Here is an 18,583-nt window from a genome sequence, read left to right as displayed (position 1 = left end):
GCGGGCACCGCCTCCCCGGTCGCCGAGCCTGGTGAACCCAGACAGCGTGGCCTCCAAACGCTCAGCCCAGGCTGGCTCTGCCCAGGCTTAATTTCCCGGGATAATTCGAAACGGGAACGGATTCGGGGCCGGAACCGGCAGGTTTAAAGAGGGAAAAGGAATTCTTACGGGTTGCGGTTGTCATTTAGGGGCAGCTGTGGAATGAGAAAAACTACCAAATATGTGGCATAACACTGAGCAAAAAGCAAGGCGGTACGATAAAATTTGTGATTCTCAATTTTGTCCATTAATTCATAAAGTGGCTGGATAAGCATTATATGGCACTATGTCCAAGCACTAGGCAATGTTTTAATCCCAAAATGATCTTGAGGAGAAGATTCTAGACTTACCTCAATTTTACTGAAAATGAAACAGGCACATAGAAATAAAGTAACTCCGTTTGGAGATGACATGGCTCCTTTTGCTGGCCACCTAGCCTTTGAACTCATGGGCTTTGGGGTGTTGTTCAGATTCAAATCACAAGAGCTAAGCTAAAATAGAGCTCAAAGCTAGTTGTTAAAACAAAAAGAAATAGTAAGAGGTAAAACGCCATTTAAAGCTGAGTGTAATGCTTGACGTTTGCTTACCAGGAGGGTATTTCTGACAGCTGTGTGATGGGCAGATTGCAGTGGGCGAGGCTAGCCTGAAGCTGGGTTAGCCTAGACTTGCCTTGACATGTCTTTTAAATGTGTTAAGTCATCTGTCTTGTTTCAAGTCTCAGGAGTGTTCACGCATTTCTTTCAGGTGACTTTGCATATTTCAACCCAGATCTTTCTCTTATTTCCAAGACGTTGGTTTTGGGATGGGTCCAGATGTTGGGAGTGTGCTGCTTAAGACTTTTAGAGATAAGCAAATGTGGTATATTCTCAAGTAAAAGGAAAACACAGGAAAGTGGAAGTAAGATTGAGTCTGGGATGTTTACTTACCAGGATAAAGTGTCTGGGTATTGAATGAGGGATCCAGATGGATCTTGAAATCACTCAGCAAGATGACAGTACTTGGAGTACTGGTGGAAGAATGTGCGATTGCCACAGTCTTCAGAAAACAACCAGGTTGTATTGTGGAGGCTAGTAGGTGGTGTGATCAGGGACCTTAGAGACCTCAGTGACTAGATGGCCAAGGACTGTTAGTAAGGATGGCTTGAGAGCTATGCTCAGAGTGAAGAACGTCACTTTCTCTGCCCCGGATAGTAGCGAGAACTGAACCTTAGAGGACGTTCAGAATTACTTGAGGCACGGAAATAGCCAAGTTAAGCAGTAGGGACAGGAAGATTTGATTCATTATAGATGGAATTCCTGTTTAATACAGGTTTGTGGGCTAACTAACTTTATGCCTGTATGTTAATAGTTAAAGTGTTTGCCTGATGTTGCCAACTACATACTCCTAAAAGTCGGGCAGACACTTAAAATACATACAAATTTTGGCCAGATGAGCTGGCACATGCCTTTAGTCCCAGTACTCCAGAGGCAGATGAGTTGGAGGCCAGCCTGGTCTACATATCAAGCTTCAGGCCAGCAAAGGCTACATAGTGAGACCCTGTCTTAAATAAATAAAAATACACATTTATAAATTTGAATAGAATGAGTTGGGCTTGGAAACCTGACTGGGGTGACCAGGGAATAAAGGGAAGATAGACAGACAAACACAATGTCCAGAAAAGCTGGGATCAAGTAGGCTGTGCTAGCTCTGATGGAGTTCATCTACTATGCAATGGCTCAAAACCTCAGCACATTTATTGCATACAGTGTAGTCTAGGTAGGAGCTCTTTGTACTGGAGTAGTTGCAGCCATGAGGAGCAGGAAGCTTCAATTGCCCTTCATTGCACATACTCCTCAATTGTTTGTAAACACTCTAACTTGGACCAGAGGAAGGCTTTACCATTTAGCAATTCCAAGCCTCGCCCATACAGGGAAGGCATTACCGTTCCTATGGGTCTGAGGCATTCAGTCCTTGACTTAACTGGGCCCATGTCAACAATACACATTCACTCAGGACTTCATTTTTACACATTCAGTCAAGGTTTCCTCGGCTCCCCACAGGTCTGGTGTACCAATGACAGCATTTAGACCTACACGATTTAACACTGAGCCTTTGAATGGGGTGGTACCCACTTTGCTATAGAGGGAAGAAAGCATGCAGGTTACAGGATTAACTCAGCAGTGCTCAACTGAAACAAAACTGTTGACAAATATCCAGGGTCAAAACTTTGGTTCAGCACATTCTTCGTTCTCCAGAGAAAACATAAATAAGGCTCCTTAGTTTTTAGTGCTGATATGAATTGAAATCTGTTTTGCAGATAGCTCTCTGAAAGACAGTTGCTGTTAGGTGCCTTTACAATAGATGTATAAGTATGTAAATATGAATAAATGAATTAGTGAATGATCCTGTGGCTTCTTAAGTTATATTGCTCAAAGCTTGTAATCTACCACAAGGTTTAAAGATTAGGAAAAGTTTAAATTTTTAAGTAGCATTTAAAAATTAAGTAATAAACATATGAGCTGGTTTACTTAGTTCTCTCATCTTAAAAAGTTTCCTGCTGGGTGTGGTGGTGCACACCTTTAAGCCCAGCACTGAGGAGGCAGAGGCAGAGGCAGGTGGATCTCTGTGAGTTCAAGGCCAGCCAGGTCTACAAAGCAAGTTCCAGGACAGCCAAAGCTGTGATACAGAGAAACCCTGTTTTGAAAAACCACACACACACACACACACACACACACACACACATACACACACACACACACACACACACACACACAGAGTTTCCTTTTGCAAATGAAGCTATAAGGTGGTTTTGTGAGGTGCCCTGTTCAGGGGTGAGGGGGCTTTTGTGGCCGGTCAGTTGTGTTGACTTTTCCCTTCAGTCAGTAGGGGAGCCTCTGTCTCTTGCCTTCTACTGCTGGAATTGCAGGCGGGCCACCATGCCCACTTGGCATCCACATGGGCTATGGCAATCTGAACTCCAGCCCTCACACAGGCACAGCCCTTACAAGGGCTGCCGGACCCTACTCCAGGCCTGCAGCGTTTTCTTTAATAACCGTCTGCCGTGTCTGTCCCGGTGGGGTACATCCTTTACCCTCATGCCTTCAGCTGGGCACCACTGTCCAGCACTGCAGCACCCAGGGAACAAGGTGAGTGAGGGAGGGTGGTCTTGGACCTGTTGTATCTTATTAAAAAGGACAGTAGGCCAGCAGGATGCAGCTTCAACTCCTCCCACCTAGACTCAAAATTACACGCCACCGTTTAAAAATGCAAACAATGCTAAAAGTGGAGAAAAGAAGGCCTCTCTGTCTCTGTCTCTCTCACTCTGTCTCTGTCTCTCCCCCTCCCCCACCCCGTGTGTGTGTGTGTGTGTGTGTGTGTGTGTGTGTGTGTGTGTGTGTGTGTATGCACGCGCCACTAAGTGAAACAGGTCTCAGACATGAACTTGTTGAGGACCTGTAACCTCTGATCTTCCTGCCCCTACCTTCTGAGTTCTGGGATCACAGGTTAGTTTTACCACTTCCAGTTTTTGTATTCAACAGTGGAGATTGAATTCTGGCCTTCATATATGCTAGGGAGTCATGTTCTTGTCTCTTTTGCTGTATTTAGTTATGGATTTTCCATCTGTATTCAGAAGGCAGATGGATACTAACTGTTCATTAAAGAGGACTGATGAGCTGGGTTAAAGAGCTTGCTGCCAAGCTTAATGACCGAGTTCATTCCTGGGATCCACCAGGTCAGTGGAGAGAACAGCGTCACCAACTGTCCTCTGTCCACACGTGCACCCTTACACATACGCACAGGGTGTGCGCACACATGTACACACACACACACACACATACACACACATGCACACACACACATGCACACACACACATACACACACGTACACACACACATGCACACACATACACACACCCCAAATAAATAAATCTAATTTAAAAATATTTCAGGGTAGAAATTTTATGATGCACTGTTTTATCAAAACACCTCCTGTTTTACCACTTAATAAAATGTCTTGTCATTACCAATACATTAATCAGAAATAAATTACTAATGCCCATTTTAGTCTCAAAGTTCCAAGGAAGGAGTTAATTTTCCATGTGTGCAAAAGGTCGACCTCACACATATCAACTTCTTGTTTGAATGCCACAGCAGCAGACTTGACTTTCCTTTAGTCTTACCTTGTTTGACTTGTGGAGCCGAATGACAGAGCTTTGGAAAGGCCAGCAGCCCCAGGAAGACCTGTGGGTACATTTGCCACTTGTGCCGACTTTGATTTGTATGGTTCTTTATTCCAGTGGTTTCGACTTGTTAAGGAAATTCTGTAAAAGAAAACAGGCTAGGGCTGGAGAAGTGGCTCAGAGGTTAAGAGCACTGGCTGCTCTTCCTGAGATCCTGAGTTCAATTCCCAGCATCCACATGGTGGCTCACAGCCATCTGTAATGAGATCTGATGCCCCCTTCTGGCCTGCAGATAGAACACTATACATAATAAATAAATAAATCTTAAAAAAAAGAAAAGAAAAGAAAAAGAAAACAGGCTAAATAACTAGGAATTAAAGAGAGATCAATTGAATCTCTTCACTTACTGAAGGATTGATCCCAGGAAAGAGAAACTTTAATACATGCCAATGATTAACTTCAAGCAAGTTCTATTAGACAAAAATTATCTTTGCAAGGATTATTCAGCTTTGAAATATATTTCTTACAATAACTTTCAGAAAGAAATAATTTTATGTTTGTTTATTTAACTACAGAGATGATACGTGTAAACTTTGCTTAGGTAATATACTTTAACAATCAATTTTGCTTAAGGATTACATGTCATTAATTCTTTGTGTGTGTGTGTGTGTGTGTGTGTGTGTGTGTGTGCGCGCGCGCGTGCACATATCCTAGGTCACACTTGTAGGAATTGGTTCTCTCCTTCCATCTTTACACAGGTTTCAGGGATTGAACTCATGTTGTTAGGTTTATGAAACAAAAGCCTTTAACATGATCTGCTGAGCCACCTTTGCTGGCCAGTGTGATGATTAACGCTGCCTGTCAACTCGATGAGCAAAGCACACCCCTGGGTATTCTGTGAGGTGATTCTAGAGAAGATCAGTTAAGAGGAGGCGAGAGCAGATAGAGTTCCTCCCAGGCCTGGGGCTGGAAAGGATGGATGCGGGAGGGAGACTCCCGGGCATGGGCACAGCTTCCCCTCTGCTCCCAGACCTGCTCTGCTGTCCCACACTCCCAGCCGGGAAGGCCTGAGCCCAATTCAATCTTTCTGAAGTTGCTTCCCCCGGACATTTGTGACAGGTGGAGAAGCTCACTAACATGGCTGGTTACTGTGGAGTTTATTGATCATCTGCACTAGTAAGCCTGTAGGAGTGGAGGACAGTCGCTGTTAGTGGGGTACAAGGCCAGATCTGAAGAGTAGCAGGCCTTTCTCTGGTCTGCCAGCTCCCAGTAACCACATGGAGACTTCTTATTAATTATGAAAGCTGGGCCTTAGCTTAGGCTTGTTCCCAACTAACTCTTCAAACTTAAATTGACCTATTTATATTAAGTTACGTTTTGCCACGTGACTCCTCTCCTCAGTACCATGCATCCTACTTCGAGTCTGCCTGGCAAATCTCTGGAGCCTCAGATTCTTTCCCAGAGTTCCTATCTCTCCTGGTAAGTCCTGCCTAACCTCCTCTGCCTAGCTCTCGGCCGTTCAGCTCTTTATTAAACCAATCAGGTGTCTTAGGCAGGTGAGGAAAGACAGGGAGACATATTCACAGAGTGTACAAAAAGATTATCTCGACACCAAAGTATTTTCATGAAGCATGAGTCTGTGATCACCTAGTCTCCAGTGGCATCGTTGTTGAATCTCTGGATCAGACTGTACTCGAAGCCTGGCTGATTCCAGGCTTTCCTTTTACCTCCCTTCTTTCCTTCCTCCCTTCCTTCCTTTCTTCCTTTCCTTTTTCCTTCCAGAGCTAGTGGATTTTTCAGTTGTATGAACCGTGGATCTCCACAAATCCCAGGGCTGGCAGAGTAATGATCCATGTAAAGCCAGAAGAAAATCCAGTTCAGCTTGACTCAGTAGCTGGTGCTGGTTCAAACGTGTAGAGTCTTACATTGGACAGTTTGTTTTAGGCATATTGAAGTACAGTACAATTTAGAATAAAGTTTCCAGGTGTAACACAATCCTGTCTGAACAATAAATCTTAAGGCACAATTACACTGAAACTCGTTTCAAAGTTCATGTCACCTCTTCTGTAAAGATGGCCTCTATATATAGACTATGTGTGTCGTCTTGAGAGCCTGGGGGAGGATCTGGTGTAGTCTCCATCATACAGATAGCGTAAAGGTCACTAGACTATTAACTGCCCTTGGTCCTGTTTGTAAAAGTCTGTGGGGAGCCAGGTGTAGCCTGGCCACACATAATGCAGAGGTTACAAGGCTATTACCAACTTCCATTCTCAGCTGTGGTACTTTGAATGTAATTGGCCCCCCAAATCTCAGGGAGTGGCACTATTAGGAGATATGGCTTTGTTGGAGTGGGTGTGGCCTTGTTACAGGAAGTGTGTCACTGTGGGGGCGGGCTTTGATATTTCCTATGTTCAGGATACCACTCAGTGACTTCTTGTTGCCTGCAAGATGTAGGACTCTCAGCTACTACTCCAGCACCATGTCTGCCTGCCTGCTGACATGCTCCCCACCATAATGATAATGGACAGAACCTCTGAAACTGTAAGCAAGCCACCCAAATGAAATGTTTTCTTTATAAGAGTTGCTGTGGTCATGATGTCTCTCCACAGCAATAGAAACCTGAACTAAGACACAGTCTTCTTTTTTGGTTTGGTTTTTTAAGACAGGGTTTCTCTGTGTTGCCTTGGCTGTCCTGGAACTCACTCTGTAAAACAGGTTGGCCTTGAACTTAGATATTTGCTTGCCTCTGCCTTCCCAAGTGCTGTTACTAAAGGGATTGCTGTGGGATGATCCTTCTGTATGCTGTGAATATGTACTTCTCTCACTGGTTGATAATAAAGCTGTTCTGGCCTATGGCAAGGCAGGATAAGGTTAGGCAGTACAATCAAACAAATGACTGGGATGGAGGGCGTGGAGTCAGGCCACAGGACAGTGAAGCAGCTGTCATGTGAGGGAGGACAGTGAGTGGACACTCCTCCCTCCTCAGCCCGCTGTCTCCACTCACACAGTCAGGGCTCCCCCCTCCCTCCCGTTCATCCACCCATCCCGCAAGCGACGCTCGATGCTCGATTATGTCAAGTTGACAACACTAACCTAATACAATAGCAACAAAATCTGAAAGACTTCTTATTTATTCTTTGAACATTTCCTATGTCTGCAGTGTGTTTTAATTACATCCTTCCACTCCTCCCGGACACCTGCAATGTCCCCCTCACACTTCCATCCCCTTTCTTTTTTTTCTTCTTATTTTTTTCTGGAATTCAAGTAGTCAGTCTCGGCAGCAGGCACCCTTTCCTGCTGAACCTTCTCTCCTGCCCACCTGCCCCCCCCCCTTTTTTTGTTTTTTTGAGACAGGGTTTCTCTGTGTAGCTTTGTGCCTTTCCTGGAACTCGCTTTGTAGACCAGGCTGGCCCTGAACTCACAGAGATCCGCCTGCCTCTGCTTCCCGAATGCTGGGATTAAAGGCGAGCGCCACCTGCCCCTTTTGTTACCCATGCAAATCACTAACGTGTTCTTTGTTCATTTCCGACTGTTTGCGGGCACCTGGGTTAACTTCCTGTCTAGGCAACCCAGGCTATGTTTAAAATTTTACTTTGGAAAAGATAATCTCCCTTCCTGTCTGCTGCCCAAAGCCTCACATAGCTCAGATTGGCCTTGGAACCCCTTAGCAGCCCAGGTGAACTTTGAATTTACTTCCAAACGCCTTTGTCCTTATCCCACTGCTGAGATTACAGGCCTCTGGCACGATGTACAGATAAATTGCTTTTATAGACATTTCAGCACAATGGGATGCCTTTTCTTACAATCATAGTCATTCTAGTCCCTTCAGCCTCGCTTTAAAAATATTTTTTAGGTTTATTTATTTTATGTTATTTTTGGTTTTTCGAGACAAGGTTTCTCTGTCTAGCTTTGGTGTCTGTCCTGGAGCTCGCACTGGCCTCGAACTCACAGAGATCCACCTGCCTCTGCCTCCCGAGTGCTGGGATTAAAGGCGTGCGCCCCCACTGCCCGGCGATTTATTTTATTTTTGATTATGTGCATATCGTACTTCAGAATGCACTTTTGTTCTTGTGCACGCGTTGAGTGCTGGTGCCCAGAGAGTGCAGAGGGGAGCCCTCTGGAGCTGGGGTTCCCAGAGGTGGATGCTGGGTATGGAACTCCATCCAATCCTCTGCAAGAGCACTATGCACTCTTAACCACTGAACCATCTCTCTAGCCCTTTTAAGATTAACTTCTATTGTGGCTAATTTATTTGTTTTTGCCAAAGTTAAACGGAAGCGACGTAGAAAATAGGAAAAATTCGCTAAAGCCTTGAGCATTTTCATCCAGTCATTCAGTAATGGTTATGGCTATTTTTTTTTTTTCAAACCATAAAAGCCATAAAGGAATGTTGTGACGTCTTCTGTAACCTGCTTACTTTCTCTTCCATCGTTTTCTACCACCGTCAGCCAGAGAGGACCCGGGTCCAGCCACCCCGGGACTCCGGGCCGCAGCGCAGCCGAGGCTCCGCAGCAGGAGCGGCCCCTTTAAGGAGGCGGGCCCCCTTTAAGGAGCGGCTCGCTGATTGGCGGAGCGGAGCTCCGTGGCCGGCCGGCGGAGGCGGAGGCGGCCGGGTGGGCTCCGGCGGGGGCCGCCGCCTCTCCGGGGAGCCGAGCGAGCCGCCAGATGATCGGGAGGCGCTCCCTGCTCGGCCTCACCTTTTGCACCTGCTACCTGGCTTCTCACCTCACGAACAAGGTGAGCGTGCGGGCGACTGCGCGTGGGCTGCGAGCCGTGCGGTACACGTCACCGGAGCTGCCCCGGGCTGGCTGGTCCGCATGGGGACCGCGAGGAAACCGACTCCGAGTCCACTCCCCGGAACTTCCCGGACTCGGAGGACCACCTTCAAGAGGAGGATGTGGCCCTGCGTGCACAAAGCCTCGGGCTGCATCCCGGGACTCACCGACACTCAGTTCTTGGAAGGTGGAGGCAGGAGGATGCGGGCTTCAAAGTCATCCTCAGCTACCCCGCCAGTTTGAGGCCAGCGTGGGATATCTGAAACCCTGGCCCAAGTAAATAAATACACATATACGCAAACAAACAGAAAGCAGTGGCCCCTCTTCCCTCAGGGAAGGAAGCGTTGAAGGGATCAGACCCATTCTGCCCCAGGACCCAAAGTACCATACGCGGTGGAAAAGATGACTTTATCAGCCCTTACCCCACTGATTGACTCGTTTAGTCTTTATTCCATTTCATGTTTTTCCGCTATATCCAAGGGTTTAAAAATCTTGAGAGGCAGAAACTCCTATTTGAGAGGAGTGGGAAGTTGCCTTGAGTTCAGTGGATCCTCCTGCCTCTGCCTCCCAAGTTCTGTGGGATTTGTAGGTGTGGCCACCACGCCCGGCTATTATTAATTATTTTTTTAAAGATTTTTTTTATTTTTATTTTTATGCATATGGTTGTTTTGCCTGCGTGTTTATCTGCGCAGTATGTGTTGCGTGCCTGCAGAGCCCAGACTGCATTAGATTTCTGGAACTGGAGTCACAGAGGGTTGTGAGCCATCGTGTGCTCAGATCCTCTGGAAGAGCAGCCAGTGTTCCTAACTGCTGAGCCATCTCTCCAGCCTTTATTTATTTATTTCGTGTGTGTACGTGTGAGGGTGTACCTACCATGGGGCACGTGTGGAGGTCAGAGGACTTCTTGCAGGAGTCGGTTCAGATTGAACTCTGGTCCTTAGGTATCTCACCAGCCCCCACAGGGCCTTGCCGTGTGTGTAATCAGGGCTGGCTCCGCCTCTTCCTTCTGCCTCCTGAGTGCTGGGATTATAGTCAAGCCACACTACACTTAGCTCAGAGACATTTTTAGAGCTAACATTCAATTTGTCATAGATTTCTTTTTAAAAATATTTATTTTATTTTTAATTACATGTATGCGTGTGTCTGTGTGTGGGTATGTGCATGTGAGTACAGGTGCCTGAGGAGGCACTGGGACTCCTAGAGAGGGAGTTAAAGGTGGTTGTGAGCCAACCCATGTGGATGCTGGGAATCTAACTGGGGTTTTTTCAAGATCTGTAAGCACTCTTAACCTCTGAGCCATTTACCAGCCGATAGATTTCTTTCTTTTCTTTTCTTTCTTTCTTTCTTTCTTTCTTTCTTTCTTTCTTTCTTTCTTTCTTTCTTTCTTTTTTTTTTTTTTGAGACAAAGTTTCTCTGTGTATCCCTGGCTGTCCTGGAACTCACTATGTAGACTAGGCTGGCCACAAACTCTGAGATCTGCCTGCCTCTGCCTCTTTAATAAAAGTGAGGTGAAAGCTTCAGCAATTTGCTTTATTTTGTGGTACTAATACAAATGGAAACCAGGGCTTCACATATGTTAGACATATGCTAGCCACTGACCACACCCCCATCCCCACATGCTCAGCCACTGCCCACCCCCATGCCTGAGCTTCAATATCTTCGATCTCCCTCAGTTTGTGGACCAAAGCTAAGCACACGATACATTGAGTAAATACTGGTATCATAGCTAAGGTTTCAAGAACAAACAAGCAAACAATAACAAAACAAAACTATACATTTACCCCAGCTGTTCTCCTCAATATAACTTGGAAGGCCATTCTTTTGCCCATTCATGACTTGGGGGGATGAATGCCTTTATGTGACACACTCAGATTTCTTCAATAGTCATATTATTATATGCTCTGTCAATTCGCTGTCATCAAAATGTCCATTAACCTGGTACTTGTTTTTCAGTATGTCCTGTCTGTCCTGAAATTTACCTACCCTACGTTATTCCAAGGGTGAGTATCGTTTTTTCCCCCAGATTTTGTTTTTTAAAATCTGTGTGTGTGTGTGTGTGTGTGTGTGTGTGTGTGTGTGTGTGTTGTATATGCCACATGAATGAAGTGCCCATGAAGGCCAGAAGAGGGCGTGGAGTTACAGGTAGTTGTAAGCCATCTGACATGGATGCTGGGAATTGAATTCCAGTCCTCTGCAAGAGCAGCATGTACTCTTAACCACTGAGCCATCTCTCTAGCTCCCAGGGCAAAGATCTTTAACTACCTTCATACACATTGGTAGGAAATTTCAAACAATGTCTTATAATGTTCTTTGAAACACTTTTAGGAACTACATAGTAATAGGTTTTCTACCCCCAACCCCAGCTCGATCAAGCCAAATTAAAGAAGTCTAACAGCAGGTATAAACTTCAGGGCAGGCTCACCGGCCTCAGAGAACAAGGCCGGAGAAGTTGTGCACCCAGGCCAGAGCAGGAAAGTTTTATAGATTGTAGGCGAGGGGTGATGACGTTTTCGCCACACCTGGGTTTGTGCCCGAGTATCCTCAGAAGCTGAGAGCTTAGGCTAGGGTTTGGGCGGCTGGTGCAGATGTGGAACTCTGAGCAGGCGGGGTTTGGAGAGTGGGGGCGGGGCAGAGGCTTTCCTGACTTTACAGGGGTAAGCTGGAGGCTCCAACTGGACACATAGGTTCATCATCAGCTAGAGACACTATAGTTCATCCATTTTGTTAGTCTGCTGTTGGTGTTCTATGTTACTCTGGTTAGTCCAAGACAGAGTCAATCTGGCATGTTCAATGGCTTAGCAACAGCAGCAGAATGAGCCTCTGAAGGAATGACTGCCTCATGGCTTTGCAAAGGTCTCTTTATTGTTATACAAAAGATACCAAAACGTATCTAGAGGTGTTTGAAGGACCCATTACCTAAGCAGTTCTCAGCCACATGGGAGCTTCCTGGTTTGCTGGGTCTGTCTGGAGACTAAGCCATGCAAAGGCTCTGTGAATCCTTCAAAAGAGCAACTCAGATAGCAATCACTGACTTGACAAAAAGTTGCTTCAAAGCCTTGGTGCCATTACTCTAGGATCTACGCCAGGTACAGTGGATCTGTTGAATTTTTCACTTCAGTAGGCACTGAATCATGTCCCACTTAGGAAGCATAAAAGCTTCAGACAGTTTTGTGTTTGAACCTGTCAAACTTGGAATGACTTCTTGGATACTCCCACTTGAGAAATTAGGTAAAAGAACTTCTTTGGCGCTCTCTCTCTCTCTCTCTCTCTCTCTCTCTCTCTCTCTCTCATTTAATTTTTTTTTTGAGACAGGGTCTCTCTACCTAGTTCTGGCTGGCTGTTCTGGAATTCACTATGTAGACCACGTTAGCCTCGAACTCACAGAGTTTGCCGGCCTGCCACTGCCTCTCAAGTGCTGGGATTAAAGGCATGGGCCACCATGCCTGGCAATAAATCATTTTTAAAAAATATTTTACCAATTCCTTTTTCTTTGAAGATTTGTTTTGTTTTATGTGTATGAATGTTTTGCCTGTATGTATGTATGTATAATACGTACTTGTTGCCCCCAGAGTTCAGAGGAGGGCATCGGATCTCCTGGAGCTAGAGTTATAGAGTGAGCTGCCATGTGGGTTCTGGGAACTGAACCCCAGGAAAATAATCAGTGCTCCTAACCACTGAGCCATCTCTCCAGCCCCAGTTTACCTTTTAACCCTGCATGCATATGGAAGTTTCTGTAAATACCATATCCAAACTATGTCTCTTATTTTTCTTTTCTCCAAATTTCATGAGCAAATAATGATATATAGTCAGATAATTTCCTTGTGCTTACTATTTTGAATTTTCTATTTGTGTCTTTTACCCACTTATTTTCACTGAGGTTGTAGCATTTTTAATTAGTTTGGTGCATTTTGTTTTTGGCATAGGGGATTGGACCTAGGATCCACACCTGCTGGAGATGCTCTCTACTGCTCAGCTATATCAATAGCCATTAACATTTCTTTTTTAAGACAAAGCTTTTCTAAGTTACTCAGGCTGGCTTTAAATTCACTCTGTAGCTCAGGCAAGCTTTGAACTTGTGATCTTCTTACCTCAACTTTCCCAGTAGCCAGGATCTCAGGCCTGAACCACCGGTACCATTTAGTACATTTTAGTACATTTTTACATTTTAATGGTATAATCACTAGGGCTGGAGAAGCTGCCTGAGTGTCAGGAGTGCTTGCAAGGACCAGAACTCAGCTCCCAGCATCCATATCAGGCAGCCTGAGACTTTTTGTAATTTCAAATCCAGGGAATCTGATGCCCTCCTCTGGTCACTTTCGTGTACACACACACACACACACACACACACACACACACAAAGAAAAGAAAAGAAAAGAAAAGAAAAGAAAAGAAAAAAATAAAAGGGTACTACCTCTTGACCATCATGTTCATTGGGAAAAAAATTGCAATTTGTTTTTTAACCTTTTAATTTATTTACAATTATTTTATTACTTAAATGCTTTTTCTTTCTGGATAAACATGTTCTTTCTGTTGTGATCACTTCCATTTTGCATTTCCATTTATGACTATTTTACTCCATGAAGATATCATGTAGCTAGCTACCCATATATGTTTGATAAAGCTCCTAACCATCGTCAGTTTGCTTAAGCATAGTCACTGAGAAAGCTGCCCCTCCCTCAGTAAACAGCTTTTGATATGCCCATTTATTGTTAATTCTTCCTTTTGCCTTGGGATCCTCAAAACAATGTATAGTTAGTTTTCTATGGTCTCTTTGGGTATGCTTTTGTTAATTTTTTTAGGGAAAAGAGCTAGGGTTGAATTTTTTTAAGCATTATGCCATTTAAATATGCATAGACTATATCCCTCATGCTTCTTTTTTAAAAGTATGCTTGGGGGATGGAGAAAAGGCTCTGTGGTTAAGGGTAGTCGCTGCTCTTTTCTTTAATTTTACATTTATTTGTATTTGTTTATTTACCTATTTATTTTTGTGTGTACATGTGCCACAGTTAATGGGTAGAGGTCAGAGGACGACTTCCAGGGTTTGGTTCTCTCTTACCATGTGGGGCCTGGGAACCGAACTCAGGTCCTCAGATTTGGTGGCAAGTCCCTTTACCTGCTGAGCCATCTCACCGCGGTTTTTGTTTGTTTGGTTGTTGTTATTGTTGTTTTTAGGGTTTCTCTGTGTGACCCAGGCTGTCCTGGAACTCACTCTATAGATCAGCCTGGCTTTGAACTCAGGGATCCACCTGCCTCTGCCTCCCAAGTGCTGGGATTAAAGGCGTGCGCCACCACTGCCCGGCTGCACTCACTGCTCTTACGAAAGACCAAGGTTCAGTTCCTGGCACCCACATGGTAGTTTATAACTGTCTATAACTCTAGTTCCAGAGGATTCTACACCTATGCCTTATCTCCACAGACACTTCAGACATGATGCACAGACATATAAAATAAAAACATATTAAATATAAACACATGTAAATATAGGCTGGGAGTTAGTGGTGCATGCCTTTAATCACAGCACTCAGGAGGCAGAGGCAGGTGGATCTCTGTGAGTTTGAGGCCAACCTGATCTACAGAGTGAGTTCCAGCATAACCAGGGCTACACAGAAAAACTCTGTCTTGAAAAACAAAACAAAACAAAAAGAAACAAAACCAAAAAAAACCCAAAAACAAAAAAACAAAAAAGAGAGAAAGAAAGGAAGGAAGAAAGAGAGAGAGAAAGGAAGAAAGAAAGAAGGAAGGAAGGAAGGAAGGAAGGAAGGAAGGAAAGAGAAGAGAAGAGAGAAGAAGAGAGAGAGAAGAGAAGAGAAGAAAGAAAGAAAGAAAGAAAGAAAGAAAGAAAGAAAAAAAAGAAAGAAAGAAAGAGGTCTCCAAGCAGTACTACATGTCTGGGGGTGTGGTGTGGGAAATTGACCAGGTTCAGACCTCTGCTCTAGATCAGTCTGATTCATGGCATGAACTAGCTGTTCTGTTCTTGGCTGGGCAGTAAAACAATAATTCTTACTACTGACCAGCTGTCTCCTGATGCATGAGGAAAAGGAGGGATATCATGAGTAATGGGGCAGTACCCACAATTCCAAGAAGTAGGAAATGACCTGGCATATTTTGAGGCTTCAGGCTGTATGCCTTGAGAATCTCCAAGTCATGGAGAGAGAGTTTGTCCTGGGGAGGGATGACCCAAGTCAAGAAGGCTTTGAGTAACACATAAGAGACTGTCCTGGAGACCAGGGGTTCTCAGTATAGTATCACAACAGGTAAGTATGTTACAGTCGTTCCTGAGGTGAGGTGTCTCATGTCATTTGTGACTAAAAATAGGTTCTTAAAGTGTATGAATGAGTCATCTCTAATATATATATAATAAAGGTGACTAAACACTGAGAGTGTCCTGGAGGTCAGATTACTGTCACATGTGACCCTGGACCTGGATGTGACATGGCTGTGATCATGATGAATTAGGACGTCCAGATTCAGACAGTGGAAAATAGCAGGGACAACATTAGAAACTGTCAGGAAGAGGTTAGCTGCGTGAGGGCAGAGGGAGCCATGGGCCCACTGCGAATCTTCCAGATACACGGGTGGCTTCGGCAGCAGTAGCTCCTTTGTGGGTGCATTATTTAAAGGGATCAGTGGGGATTTGCTGCACTTGTGGTAGCTCTCGAAGTTGAATATTACCTGGAGCCCCAGTATAAGGATAAGAAACATCACTAAAGAGCATATTTGGAATTATCACCTCTCTATCATCTCCAGGAGATGCCTTTGAACTCACAACCCCCCTCCCTTTTTATTTAAAGACTTATTTTTATAAGTGTGTGTGCCATGGGTGTGTGGTGACTGAGGAGGCCATTGGGTCTCCTGAAACTGGAGTTACAGCCAGGTCTGAGCCACTAACATTGGTGCTGGGATCTGAACGTGGGCACTCAGGAGAGAAGGGAATACTCTTAACCACAGAGTCCTCTCTTCCTCAGGAGAGAAGGGAATACTCTTAACCACAGAGTCCTCTCTTCCTCAGGAGAGAAGGGAATACTCTTAACCACAGAGCCCTTTCTCATGGTTAAGATAAATACAGTCATAGGATTTTGCCAAGTAGACTAGGGAAGCGAAGTCTGAGGAAGTGCTAGGTCAAGGGTTGAGTGACATCTGGCTGACTAAAGGCCGGAGGAAGATGCCCAGGGTTGGGGCATGTCTAAGATAGCATTTTGTATGTGACATACTTGTGAGGCTATGGAATTTCAGGGTAGAAGTATCCAGATGAGAACGGGGGTCTGGAAGTCATCCATCTTGATGGCTATGAGTGAGGTTCAGGAAATGTCTAGAGGTGTGCAAGAGTGCCAGCACTCACTGAGAGCTGGATTCGAAGGAACAGAGATGGGAAAATGTCTGAGGAATGAGAGGATGGCTGGGGAAATGGAGAAGAGAGGTGCAGAAGGGTGGAGATGTCCTGGCTGGCTGAGTTGGACCCTGTGGGCCTCGAGTAACTCATCCGGACATTCATCTTTCCAGGTGGCAGACACTCCTCGGTGGACTTCTGCTTCACGTGTCCTGGAAACTGGGCTGGGTGGAGATCAACAGCAGCTTGAGGTATAACCACCTCCCTGTAACTGACTCATGATGTACACGCGCGCTTTAAACATGGTTATACCGCACCAGCGAACTTGAATATGGGCCTGAGTTGTTTGGTCTTTTAGTTCTCTTCCAACCTTGAGACTCAGTGATTTTATAATAAGATACATCTTGAATATTGTTGCTAATATGATATTAAATTATTAGAGACACACAGTTACAATACCATTTTAATTTACCTTTACCTTAGGTCTAAGGATCACTGCAGAGAACGTACTGGAGCAACTCTAAATATTTTTGGGAGTTTTTATTAAATTATTTTCTACTTACAGAATAGTTAAGACTAGGGCCAGTGTATTAGTGACTTTTCTGTCGCTATGATAAGGCACCAGGGTCAAAGCAGCCTACAGAAGGAAGGGGCTTATTTGGGGTTCACAGTTCCAGAAGCTTAGGGTCCGTGGTGGCTGCACAGGGCAGAGGAAAAGTGAGCAGGAAGCAGAGAGAGTGCATGGAAGACAATTCATGGTCTTTTCAGTTTTTTTTATTTAAAAATTACTTCTTTAATTTTCTGAGATTATAATTTAATTACATCATTTCCCCCTTCCCTTTCCTCCCTCCAAACCCTCCCATACACCTCTCCTTGCTCTCTTTCAAATTCATGGCCTCTTCTTTTCATTAATTATTCCTGACTCTGTTATGTCACAGTTCATGGTGTGCATAAGACGCTGATCTAATATAGAAGAGTGGCTTTTTTTAAAAAAAAATTATTTATTTATTATGTATACAGTGTTCTGCCTGCATGTATGCCTGCTGGCCAGAAGAGGGTGCCAGATCTCACTATAGATGGCTGTGAGCCACCAAATGGTTGCTGGGAATTGAACTCAGGACCTTTGGAAGAGCAGCCAGTGCCCTTAAACAGTGAGCCATCTCTCCAGCCCGAAGAGTGGCTTTTTAAATCTTACTTTTGCCTTAAGTAGTGGACTAAAAAATAATGAAGTGCTTGTCTGTAACCCCAACACTGGCAGGGTCGGGGGTGGTAGAGACAGAGCCAGCCTAGCAGAATCAGTGACATCCAGCTTTAGTGAAAGACCCTGCCTTAAAAATAAATAAATGAATAAATGAATGAATGAATAAATGAATGAATGAATGAATGAATAAACAAACAAACAAAAAAATAAATAGAAAAGAAAGTACAGACACCCGAGGAAGACATCTGAGGTTGGCCTCTGGCCTCCACATGCACACGCACACATGTGTGCACACACAAACATGTACACACATATACACACACAAAATAGGAAAAATGTGCTGAGGTTCTTTTGCTTGTAAAACAAGTGTTGACTTTACAGTGGTAGGCTGTCCCTGTTTCGGGCAATGCCAGAGGTCAGCCTGTGAACCTTGTTCTCTTATTTTCATGTTTGGAAGCTATTTCTAGGTCCACTAGATGTCAGCAGAATACAGGATTTGGGAGAGTTCCACTTGAGCCGCTGGCACCCGTAACAAATGCTGCAGAGTGTCTGCAGGGAGCAGATATTCTCTCAGTAAGGCAGGCTCTGTTTGAAAACAAGTGATCTGATTTAATTAGGCTTCATCTCGATGACAACAGTTCTATGATGTATGCCAACAGACTTTCCTTAACTTCACACAGTGCTTAGTGTGGCCGGGTGGCATGCAAATGGAAAACAGACCCAGGATTCACATGAGATGCAGTATCTGGGCTTCTCAGTCAGTTAAGGGGCGTGGCAGATCAGCACAGTTTTCAAACCAGACCCCTAGGCAAGAGACCCTTCAATGTGGTATCACGTGCAGCCCCTCCAGCCAGGAGCTGCCCCCTTCCCTCATGCACACACATGCATATGCATGCAGACCTGCACATGGACATACTCACTGGTTCAGCAGTTCCCAGAGCCCCAATGCTGAAGGGACCTGAGACCCTGCCAGGACCACCACAGACTTTAATTCTGTTTTGTTTCCTTTGTGGGTGAATAAGGTAATGAAAGAATTAACCCACGTAAGAGGCCACAGCCACCAGATGATGAATTAAATGTG

The 18,583-nt window shown here is 44.7% G+C and overlaps 1 protein-coding gene across 2 annotated transcripts in view; it reads left to right on the top strand.

Annotated features, from left to right (window-relative positions):
• Positions 1-8,768: 8,768 nt before the first annotated feature.
• Tmem241 (transmembrane protein 241) overlaps positions 8,769-18,583 on the top strand; it is a 143,415-nt gene continuing 133,600 nt past the window's right edge. The window contains exons 1-3 of one of the 2 annotated variants that reach the window (XM_028876690.2): positions 8,769-8,936; positions 10,928-10,974; positions 16,475-16,552. In XM_028876690.2, coding sequence (XP_028732523.1) covers positions 8,865-8,936; positions 10,928-10,974; positions 16,475-16,552 — 197 coding nt within the window. In that variant the 5' untranslated portion in view covers positions 8,769-8,864. The remainder of the gene's footprint in view (positions 8,937-10,927; positions 10,975-16,474; positions 16,553-18,583) is intronic. The other variant, XM_028876688.2, reaches the window with a different exon arrangement.

Source organism: Peromyscus leucopus, chromosome 19, assembly GCF_004664715.2.
Source record: "Peromyscus leucopus breed LL Stock chromosome 19, UCI_PerLeu_2.1, whole genome shotgun sequence".
Lineage (NCBI taxonomy): Eukaryota > Metazoa > Chordata > Mammalia > Rodentia > Cricetidae > Peromyscus > Peromyscus leucopus.
Note: the sequence above shows the minus strand (reverse complement) of the source record. Positions and strands in the feature narration are given on the sequence as shown.